The following is a 12131-nucleotide window of genomic DNA, read 5'->3' as shown; positions in this document are numbered from 1 at the left end:
CCTCTGCCTTACTACACAGATCTAGTCATGGTTCTCCTCAGATAATGCCAACTGTGCCCCTCCTTCAGCACCTTTGTGGGGGCCATTTCTGCTGGCAAGAATGATCCTCCCTCAAATAAACAGGGCTAATCCCTACACCTGTTTCAAGTCAATGTCACTTTTCAGGGAGATCTTCCTTGACCTTTCTGTGAACGACTGGAAGCCTCAGGCACCACACTCTGTCCCTCTTCTCTGCTTCATGTCTCTCATTCGCATTTATCACTGGATGTACTGTGTATTTCAGTATCCATTTTAGTATCTGTCTTCTCTAGCTAGAATGCACATGGAGGAGGCCATTTTTTTTCCTGTTTTGTTTACTGCATAGTTTCAAGCACCCAGAATAGTGCCAGGTAGAGAATAAGCATGCAGTAAATAACTTATTGAATGAATGACTCTCGAGTCCTCAGAGACAAAGTAGATTTTAAAATTATTTACCATAGAAATCAGAAGATGCTTGGAGAAAGCTATTTAATACACTCAGTGAGCTCTGGGTGGCTCATATGGCTTCTATGATGAGCAGTATAACACCATTCAGAAAGAACAGGGGCAGGAACACCAAGGAAAAGAGGAATAATCTTGATTCTGCCGAAAAGCAAATTGGTGCTCTCCAGGATACACTAGAGCAGTTCCCAGAGAATGTGATGGGACCGGGGGAGGAGCAAACACAGAGTAACACCACCTTTGCGCCAGGCTCTTTACTCAGCCCTCCACACACGCTGATATATTGAATCACCACAAGACGTATCAAGTAGGGACTGTTTTTATCCCCCACTTTAAAGGAAACGGAGGCACAAAGAGGTTAAGCAACTTGCTCCAGGGTTATACAACAAGAGATGCCAAGAACAGGACACAAACACAGGCAGTCTGGCTTAGCCTGTGATCTTAGTCATCATGCAGTGCTGCCTTTTGAGGCCACAGGGCAAAAGTGCAAGTTTCCATTCAAGGTGGCGATCTGGTTCTTAAACTACCTTCCCAAAGAAATGAGAGAAGAACACCACTAAACCTGCCCTGGGAACTGGAAGAAAATGCCATCCCCTGGCCGGAAGGAAGGGATGCAATGCCGTGTTGAGGAAGGGGGACCTACAAAGATGTCTTTGCAGTAACTTCACTGAAAGAGACCCCTTCCTACCCCAGGGCCCAAGAGGAAAGGCTTCCAAGCCCAACTGCATTGAGACCCTCAAACTTTGACTGACCAGGGCTGAAGGCAGGGGTGAGCTATGGAGCTCAGAGTGGATGGAGTGAGGGTTTGGAGAGCAGGAGACACCGTCTTTATGTATCAGTCCACAGTGTAGAGAAGGAGAGCTCTCTCTCTCCAAGCCTGCATATGGTAAAAGAAAAGGATTTAATGAAAGGCTAGCTTTGGGAAGAGATACTCCAGTTACAAATAGGGGCAGTGTTCCAGACGACTTAAGACTGCCTTAAAGATATCAAAACTGTTGTCTCTCTGACAAGGAGCATTCTGCCAACTGGTTATTTTCCTTCTCAAACCTTCTCCACCCCACCCTCAAGCACATAGACCTCTTATGTGGCCAAGTAATAGATGGGTATATCTAAATTCTTCCCTTTCCCTCTGGGTTAGAAATATTTGAAACAGGGACTCCGATAATCACTAGCAACACACATCTTGACCCACCAAAGTAAACCATCTCTTTCTACCTTTTGTAAGGCTGCATAAGGAAAGATTATTGGACAGATGAAAATATGCTTTCATTTTTATTAAAGGGACTAATCTGATAATGCAAAGCAAATGTCCCCTGAGCATTATAGCAAGAAGCAAGATTTAAAAACAGAATAAAACACTAATCCACATTCTCACCAGAATATATAAATAAATGCTGGAGTAGAATGTGTACATAGAGTGGAAGTCAATAATGTAAAGAGGCTAGTTCTCCCAGACTGATCTTTGTAAGAGTTTAGCACTATTTACTATATTAGGATTTTTATTTAATAATAAACCCTATAGAGCTTAGGGATGTATGTATTTAGGAATTTAGCTTAGGAATGTATTTAGGAAATAAAAATTATAATGAAAAGCAAGATTCGTTATTATTATGAAGTTAAGGTTATCTTTTGAGGTCATAAAATTGATTATTCATAAGTTAATGAGACGAATATTTGTTTTATATGCTTGTGTGGTGTTTATTTCACAAAAGGATAAAATGAAGATACTAAATACCCTTTTATACTGGTAAATTTTACCACTTATGGGACATGGAAAAATTATTGGCAAACTATAAACCAAAACTTCACTCACCCCCCTACCCACAAAACTTATATAATTTCATAGCAAATGGAGAAATAGAATCAGCAGTTTAATAAACCTTTCCAGCAAAGAAAACACCAGTTTGGAATGGTCTTACAAGTACAATCAGACACTCAAGGCAGTGGTATCTCCAGTTTTACATATGTACCTTCAAAGAACAAAAAAAGAAGTAACACTTGACTCTTCATTTTATGACTTTAATGTGATCTCAATATCAAAACCAGACAAGCTTATTATAAGAAAAAGAAAAATTAAATGCATATACCCCAAACAAAATATTAGCAGACAATCCATTGCTGTATACACTAGGAAAATATTAATTTATTTTAGAAAATCAATATTGATTCAACATTAGTAGATCCATTAATGTAATTCACTACATTAACTCAGAGAGGGACAAAAATGTATCATTACTATAATAGGCACAAAAAGGCATCAGTTAAAGCTCAGCATGATTTAAAAAGAAAATATCCTTGTATACCAGGAATAAAAAGGACCTTTTTATCCTGATAAAGGGACACTAAGAATCCTACAAACATCATAGTTGAGGATGAAATAATAAAATCATTTTCTTTAACATCGGAAAGCACACAGATACTTACCATTATCTCCACTAAATATCATATTGATGGCTCCGGTTGAAGACAGGAAAATTAAATAGAGTTAAAAGATTGGAAAGAACAAAACTATTGTCAACTGTGATGCTATGGCTATTTACATAGATAACCCAAAGAAATTTGTACACAAATTATTAGAATTAGGAAGAGAATGTAACATGCTTGACAAAAGTTGGCATTTAAAAGCCAATTGCATTTCTAATCACCCAATAAGTATGTGGTATGTTTTTAAAGATACTATTTACAATAGCAATAAAAATATAGGGTATTTAGGAATGAACCTAATGTAAGATTTCAAGATGTAGAGTATATATAAGTGTTGCATAAAGAACTGAATGAGATTTTAAAAAAGCCTAAATGAGAGATATGCTATGTTTATGGGTGGGAAAACTCAATATTATCAACACACGATATAGAAAGATGTAAATTATTCCCATTTGATCTATAATTCATGCCATGCAAATACAGAAACAAGACATTAAAAAAATGTACAAGGTCATTCTAAAATGTATACGCCAGAGAAAAGGCAAGAATAGCTAAGAGAGGGGCACCTGGGTGGCTCAGTTGGTTAAATGTCTGCCTTCAGATCAGGTCATGATCTTGGGGTCCTGGGTTTAAGCCCCACCTCCAGCTCCCTGCTCAGTGGGGATCCTGCTTCTCCCTCTGCCTGCTGTTCCCCATGCTTATGCTCAGTCTCTCTCTCTGAGAAATAAATAAATAAAATCTTAAAAAAGAAAGAATAGCCAAGAGAGTTCTGAACCTGAAGTACAAAGTTACAGGCCTTGCTCCACCACATATCAAGACTCATAAATCTTTGCTTCTTAGGAAGAGGTGGTATTAATAGTGGGATTGTCTAATAGAACAAGTGAACAAAACAGAACCTAGAAATAGACCCATATGTATGTGGAAATGTGATGGAAGGCAAAGGTAGCATGGAGATCAGTTGAGTAAATAAATTTCTCTTTTTCGTTAAGTGGCGGTAGGATAGGGAAAAGAATTGAAATTGGATCCCTGCCTCACACCATACATGAAAACACAATTACAAATGAGTCAAAGACATTTTACAAAAGCCATAATTTTAAAATTATTTGAAGATAATTTAAGAAAATATTCTTATGACCTAAGAGAAAGTATTTAAGTAATATTTTTTTGTTGGAGTTTATTATTTTTGCTTAGGTTTATTTAACCCTGGGATAATGATTCAAATATAAGTAGTTGAATTAGGAAGTGGTCTGGTAATGAAGAGTGGTAATGTATGGAAGGAAGCCAATATAAGTGTGTTATCAAGAATTTTACCTTGTCAATAACTGTGGTTTAGAATCATGCCACTCCAAGTGTGATCCAGCGACCAGCAGTGACTTATGAAATCTTCCTGCTCCATGACAAGATAATTATAGAAACAGAGATTAAGTATTTTAAAAGGAGGAGTTTGCATTTTTCTGTGTTTTTAAATTTCACCTTTACTTTTTAATTTTGCTTTCCTCTTTTTAGTTTTGTATTTTATGATAATAATGGTTCTCATTGGGCTGGAAACAACCACCACCACAACAACAATATAATAGTCACTTTTATTGGAGGTAGTATACCTCCAATAAAAGGTATGAAAAGTATACATAGAATATGTCATGTAGTTAACCCAACCAAAAAAGTGAGGAGTCTAGGATACTCATCCATTAACTTCTTGTCATTCATTGCTTGAAGGATGTTTTAGGGGCATTAACTCTCTGAGACTTTGTGCTTGCCTTGCATAGAAACCAAGTTTGCTTTCACAGCCTTCAGGTAGAGTAACAGATGTTTTGCAGTAAGAACTAGTGTATGGGCAGGGCACCAATACCATCTGCTACTGAGTCTGTTTGGTTTTTTTCCAGCTTTATTAAGGTATACTTGATAAATAAAATTGTATATATTTAAGATGTATAACAGCATGATTTAACATACATATACATTGTGAAATGATTACTGAAATCAAGTTACTAAGTCTTTCTCTTTCCTTCTCTAGAAAAGATCTGATAAATTTGACTACATTGAAATAAATAATTAATCTTTATCCAAAGGTAGCATAAAAAGAAAAGGAAAACACACAAAGTGAGGGAAGATTTTTATAGCACACATAGCCAATAAAATGATCAGTAACAAGAATATACAAAGAACACCTACAAATAAATAAGAAAAGGATAGTAATGTTCAATAAACAAAGATGTTTATTTAGTAAACCTCTTTAGTAAATAAAGCTAAAAGCAAATCATTAAAACCAAATAACACCTCAATGAAGTGGGAGTTCATGCTCACTAGATGGTCTAGAATTTTAAAATCTGGCAATACTAAGTGTTTGTAAGGATTTAGAGAAGTGGGAACTTTGAGGATATTCAGGGAGTATAAATTGTTACCCCCACTTTGGAAAACAATTTGACTTTATTCAGTAAAGCTGAAGACGTTTATACCCTTAGTCTACCTATCCTATTCCCAGGTACACCTAAATGAAATCTATAAATATTCAACTGAATGTCCAAAAATATTCATAGGCGCTGTGTTCTAAGTTAGCTCTTCTGAGAAGTCATCCTATCATCCATCTACAACACATCTCACCATCTACTGAATGAAAAATAAGACTATATTCATAAAATGAATCAAATAAACTACATGCATCAATACAGTTAAATCTCAAACAATGTTGAGTGACAAATGTAAATCATATAATGATTTGTATGTATGTATGTATAAGAATGTATGTACGCATAAGAAAGCCAGAAGAAACAAAATGATGTCTTAGGATCATGTATATATTTATAACTCCAAATAAAGAGAATGATTTACATAAAATTCAGGTTAGTTACATGATTGAGTGTTTTTGTTTTTGGATGGGGGAGAGAGAAGTCAGCAGTATCGGACACACAGGGTGCTTCAGTGAAACAGTGATATTTTATTTCTTAGAGGGAGTAGTGGGCACATGTGTGTTCACTTCATAATTATTTTATGAACTATATGCCATTTATTTCATGTATTTTTGTCTTATGACAGATTTCACAAGAGAAGCTTTGTAATAGAGTCGAAAGTAATATGAACAAAAGCAATAAAGTCCTAGGAATACAATTTGTAAGAAATTTTAAAAACAGATTTTTAAGGGAGGGACAAAAAAGGAACATTAACAGGTGAAGATTTAGGCAGCATTACTGGTGGGAGGACCCATGACAAAAAGACGTCATTTGCCCCTCAGAGAAGTAAAGAATACAACTGGAACAAAAGTTCGACTGGAACATTTTTGAAGTTTTGTAAAAATTTTTCCAAAGCTCTTCTGGAAAAACAAATGGATAACGAGAGCCCAGGAAACTTCACAAAAGAATAATAAAAGAAAAGAGCTTTTTTCTGTCAACTGTTCAAACGTGTTACATGAACACAGCAGAAAGATACTGTCAGAATAAGAGGCTGGGGCTCAGTGAGATAGAACAGGGAGCCACACAACACATGTCAGCCTATAAAATCATCGAACATGCTAGTAAAATGGCATTTTAAGTCGCTGGGGAAAGTTCTGACTGGTCAAGTAATTGTCCTAAGAAAACTGTAAAGAACTGTACTTAGATTTCTACTTTGTGCAGTATATAAAATACATTCCAGATGGATTAATGAGTTAGGTTTAAAAGGAAGGTGGGGATAAATCCCATAGAAGAACATAGAGATGACCCTTCTTCTGACCTGGGGTGAGAAAGAGAATGTCCTCCAAACTGGAATTGGAGAACAGGTCGCAGCTTGATCGTCACACTCACAGCCTCCCCTGGATAGACCTTTATGAAGACTGGCCTCCACATTTCTCCGTCCAGCTCATTTTGCACCTCTTAAACCTTCTCGAATTTCCTGACCATTGGTAGATGGTTTCACCCTCGCTTCTCAAGAAGATGGAGCCCAAAGGACACCTCAACTGTGTCCTCTCCAAAGCAGCTGCACATTTTCTTGTCTTCTCTTGCAAGAGGGAAGGTGCTTTCTCTCCACCCACTGCCATTCCTGTCTTTTCAGGACAGGACCATTCCAGCCATTTCCTGTCTCTTTTCCACTTTTCTACCTTTTACTTCACTTTTGGATTTTTCCTGATTGCCTGCCATTCCACCATAACCTCTCCAGCCCATGGAGCATAGGGGCCACCGATGCGGCCCATAGTCCATCCCTGCTCTTCTTGCATCCCTATCCCTCGTGGCCCAAATCGCTGACTTGTGTGGGCACAGTCCCTCACCTTTGACTCTCTCCTCTATCCACAGTAGGAGGGCTATGAGGACAGCTTTTCCCTTCAGTTATTCTCATGTAATTCACAGGTAACCTTGAAGACAGTACATTCAGTGGGCAAATTGAAGCTCACAGTTTCCATGACTATCCAGTCCATCCATCACTGTGAACCAGTCCCCCTTCAACTACTTCCATGACAGCCCTCATTCCTGGTTCAGAGGTTCCTCTCTGAATCATGGCTTCTCGGTTTCTGTTTATTTGTTTCCTTTTGATTGTTAAGATTGTAGTTCCTCTTGGCTTAGTCCTGGACCTGCTTTTTGGTTCCCCTCTAAGCAGTCATCCAATCTCATCTGTCCAACTGCTACTTAATGTTGCCTTTTAGGTGTTCTACACACACCTCAAACAAAGCATCACAAAACCCACCAGCTTCCTTTCCAAAACTAGCCCTCCTCTAAGGCTCCCTTTCTATGAACAGCACTCTGACCACTCCAGGTGTCTAAAACAGACAAGCTGGCTTTTTTCTTGACACAGCGCTTCCCTGTTTCACCCTTATCCATCACCACCAAATCACATTCGCTAAGCAGCTGCAAATCTCCTGCACCATCTGCTGCTTTTCTGTACCATCGTCACCCCGTTGATGAATTACCATCCTCTCTTTCCAGGATGGCCTTGCTTCTTCCACTGTTGTCCTCACAAAGTGACTCACCACATTCCAACACCTACCCCCCACACTTTCGCCCTAGAAACTTTTTTTTTTTTAAGATTTTATTTATTTATTTGACAGAGAGAGAGATCACAAGTAGGCAGAGAGACAGGCAGAGAGAGAGAGGAGGAAGCAGGCTCCCTTCAGAGCAGAGAGCCCAATGCGGGGCTCGATCCCAGGACCCTGAGATCATGACCTGAGCCACTGAGCCACCCAGGCGCCCCTCGCCCTAGAAACTTTTACTAATCCATTGTCTTTTATCTTCCACTTAGCATCCTGACTTACCAGACTAGATTTTCTCTGCTTGTTATAATTCTCCCAATACTTTGTGTGCTTACCTCAAAGTCCTGATGTTTGTGACAAGGATGAATAGATAAGGGAAAGCAATTAGAGATCTGACAACTTAGAAGCTTCTAGATACCTTAAAGAGTCAAGAAGCAAGTGAAAAACTGACAAAACTATTTGTAATCTATGCAAAAAAATCTTATATCTTTAAAAACAGATTATAATTACAAACCCATAAGACAACGATGGACAAAAATGAACCATAGAGGAAAATGAGAACAGGGTATAAAGAGCATGTTCATAAAAGAATCAATGCAAATGGCCAATTAAACTGGAAAAAAAAAAAAAACCTGCACTCTCCAGTTTTCAAAAAAGGATACACACACATACACTTAATTTTTTAAATAGTCAGTGTTGGCAAGGATTTGGAATAGTCATGTTCTTCTTTTGGGGAGCTCAGAATGGTACAAACTCTGTGGAAGGCAATCTGACGAGACATGTCAAAAGCCTTAAAAATAAAATAGTTCATCTACTTTGGCCCAATAAATTAATTTCCAAGAATTTCTCTTAGGGAGATCAGCAGAGTTTCATGAAAATACTTATTTAAAAGAATTCTCATTGCAGTGTTACTTATAATCATAAAAAATTCAAACAAATTTTAATGCCCAATAATAATGGTGACTATAATGGGGCATTAAAATGCATGGCCCCAAAGAACATTTAAGGATTTTTTTAAAAATCTGTGTTTCGTTCAGTGATAAAAGAAGGTCACAATACACTCTGCGCTGTAGGAGTTTAATTTTTCAAAATATGTATATGCATAGGCATAAAAATACTGGAAAAATATCTCCAGTTATGGGGATTGTGAGTGATTTTGTTCTTTTCTTTTTTTACCCTATCTGTATATTCTTAATATTCAACAAATTCTGTGTATCATGTCCATAATGAGAAAAACTAAATATATTTTAATTTAACAATAGGGAACTGATTGCAACATATGGCCAAGGCTATATCGAGAGAGGCATAGCGTGATGATTAAGAGTATATGCTTTGAAGCTCACAGACAGGTGTTCAGTTCCCTCTTTACAACTTAACAGCCGGATGACCTTGAGCAAGTTATTTAATTCTCTTAGCCTCAGTTCCCTTATCAGCACAAACGAGATAATACATACTGGGCAGAGCTGTTTTGTGGCTTAGATGAAATAATGTATGTAAAATTCTGATCAAAGAGTAAGTGCTTAGTAAAAGTACCTGCTTTTATAATGCCAAAATATAAATAGATCCAGTAACGATTTACATGTATTCATGATTCCCTAGGGGGTTATAACTGGAATTTGGAGAATCATTTATTTTATGGTTCAGTATCTTCCAGACTGTCATAATGATGCTGGAATCCAGCAGGAGGATGCAGCCAGGAAAACTGACCTGGGTGCAGAAACAGCCCGGGAAAGGATTTGCTCATTAGGGCACAATGCTGGCATGGGTCATTTATTCACCAACTCAACCAACCAGCAAGTGGTTATTAAGCTTCTACTATGTGGCAGGCAATGGGGACTCAGCAGTGAGACAAACTAGCTGCCTTCTTGGAATGAGACAGACTTCTCATAATTGGACTGAGGTTTCAAGACGCATAGATCCTGTTGGAATCAGGAATTAGGAAACTGAGGAATAGTTGGAGACCCCTGCCTATAGTTGAAGACAACTTGGCAAGGTCAAGAAAATGGTAGTGAGGCTCACTTTGCATACCTCAGCAACTAATCTTAAGGCAAGAGTCTGATTCTAGAATCCCACCTGTCAGGAGTGCTGGCGCCTACTGACGTCCTCCCTGTGCTGGTCAGTTTAATTCAAGGTCAGAATTGCTCAGTCTGCAAGATAAAAGACCACTGAGTATCCAGGAGAGGGGTTAGCAAACTCTGGCCCATGGGTCAACAGCAGGCTAGTGTTTTTTGTTTTTTTTTTTTTAAATAAAGTCTTATTGGAACACAGCCACACCCATTTATTTCTGGATTGTCTGTGGCTATTTTTGTGCTATAAACACAAAGCTGAGCAATTGTGACAAAGACTATATGCCCACAAAGCCCAAAGTATTCATTATCTGATTCTTCATAGGAAAGCTTGGCCAACTGCTATTCTAGGTCAACAGGGCTGGGGAAATGGGATGGAATGTGACATCAGGTTCCTAACTTTTCCCTTCTGTAGTTCCAGGAGCTGTTCCCCTAGAATCCATCCAAGGAGGGCCCTTTGAGGAGAAGATCTACATCCAGTGGAAGCCTCCCAACGAGACTAACGGGGTCATCACACTCTATGAGGTGAGAGGACCCTTTTGCTGTATCCCTTGGCTTTGTTCAGTTTGTGTCAGTTTGAAGTGGGGTGCGTTCCTCCTGCGTGCAAACACCATTCAGGGCTTGAAGGTGAGTGAGAGACGCAACTCAGGCAGGGCTTTCTGACAGTGTAGTGGGAAGGAGACACGAGGGCATACAGCTGAGCTGCTTGATAGCCCCAGTGCCAAAGAAAACTGGACACACCGCACACTGCAGTGATGACTGATGTCTTGAGAAGGGAGTTGGCACCCGGGGAGGCAGACTGTCCCAGCATAGCCAAGGAGCCCCCTGCCTGGCCAACAGTAGGACAGTTCAGTTTGTCTGGAAAGCCACGGTGCTCCCTGATACTCATCCTACACCTGCCAGCTTCTGGGCTTCCAGGAGAATCCCAGTGTCAGTCTCTGCCCTGGGGCTACGTGATTCCTGAGCCCTCATATCACTGCAGCCACAGCGTATTTTATTGCTGCTCGGGTGACGGTGTCAGAAAGCGCCCTCCCAGCATCGGCAGGGCCTTATCCTATCAGAGGTGGAACAGAACCCCCTCCGGCAGGAAGGCACCCATCAAGCCAACACCAGGTGGTTTCCTAAAAACTTTCCAATTTAGAACAAAGTGTGTAGAAATCCACTACAAAACAGACAGAAGCAACAAACCTTCAATAAGGTGGATTGGGCTGAATGCTGGTACTGAGATGGGGTCAGAGTTGACTCTCCTCCCTTCCCCCCCCACCCCCGCATATCTGGACACCCCGGAGACTGTGGCAAGGGCTGTGGTGGAGAGCTCAGCAGTGCAGAGGGGCAGAGTGAAGAGCGTGGAAGCCAGAGCTGCTGGGACGGTGCCCAGCATCCGCAGTCTCACGTGACCTCTGGCAGTTCTTCCCCTCTCTGGCCAGCTTCCTACTCTGCAAAATGGGAGTGATGATGGCTGCTTCCGGGCTCCTCTGGAGGGTCTGAGGTGGGCAAGGTTCCGAGCACCCCCAGGCTGAAATGCACTGCAGACTCCGAGGGCTCATGCGGGAAGGCAATGAGAGGTGCTGAGGTGCACTGAGAGTGAGCTGGGAAAGAATATCCCCACGTAAGCGAGGACAGTCAAAGAGTAGTGGTGAGGGAGAAACATTTAGGTGAATTTGATGGACACAGGAGCTCTCTAGAGAGACCTGGAAGGACCCCACAGCTCTCTGAGAAAGGAGAAGGCCATCCACCATGTATGGTGCTAAAGAAAACACCTTCGGAAGATGCCTTAGCTCACCACATCCAGCATTCCCCTAAAGAAGAGCTGCCTAAGGCTCCTTTTGGGCCACACGGTTGGGAGAAGCTTCCTTCCTGGGGAACTTGCTAGAGGAGGAGAGGGGCCATATCGACTTTGCCCAGAATGTGCTCAGTAGTACCTCACCAGAGAACAGCGAGTCCTCACCTGAAACAAAGCCCCATCATTTCAAAGCAACCTCTCGTTCTTTGTGACACCCCCCCACCCAGTACAAGTGAAATAGACGTCCATGGTGTGTGGTAACCAGCTCTTTGTGAAGCAGAGGGAAGAGACCCAGAACTTTGGGAGTTAAGTTACTTGGTACTATTACATAAATGGCTCTCTGTGCCAGATGTTCAAGATTTCTGGAACTCACAGGCCAGTAACACTTCAAAAGGTTTGGAGGACCAACATACAGTTCTTTACCATTTTTTATTAATATCATTTC

General features: G+C 40.3%; 1 protein-coding gene across 13 annotated transcripts in view; it reads left to right on the top strand.

Moving 5' to 3' along the window:
- PTPRT (protein tyrosine phosphatase receptor type T) overlaps positions 1–12131 on the top strand; it is a 1093025-nt gene that overhangs the window by 676514 nt on the left and 404380 nt on the right. For all 13 annotated transcript variants that reach the window (XM_045981319.1, XM_045981314.1, XM_045981318.1 and 10 more), the window contains exon 9: positions 10319–10428. In XM_045981319.1, coding sequence (XP_045837275.1) covers positions 10319–10428 — 110 coding nt within the window. The remainder of the gene's footprint in view (positions 1–10318; positions 10429–12131) is intronic.

This window comes from Meles meles, chromosome 16, assembly GCF_922984935.1.
Source record: "Meles meles chromosome 16, mMelMel3.1 paternal haplotype, whole genome shotgun sequence".
Taxonomy (NCBI): Eukaryota; Metazoa; Chordata; class Mammalia; order Carnivora; family Mustelidae; genus Meles; species Meles meles.
Note: the sequence above shows the minus strand (reverse complement) of the source record. Positions and strands in the feature narration are given on the sequence as shown.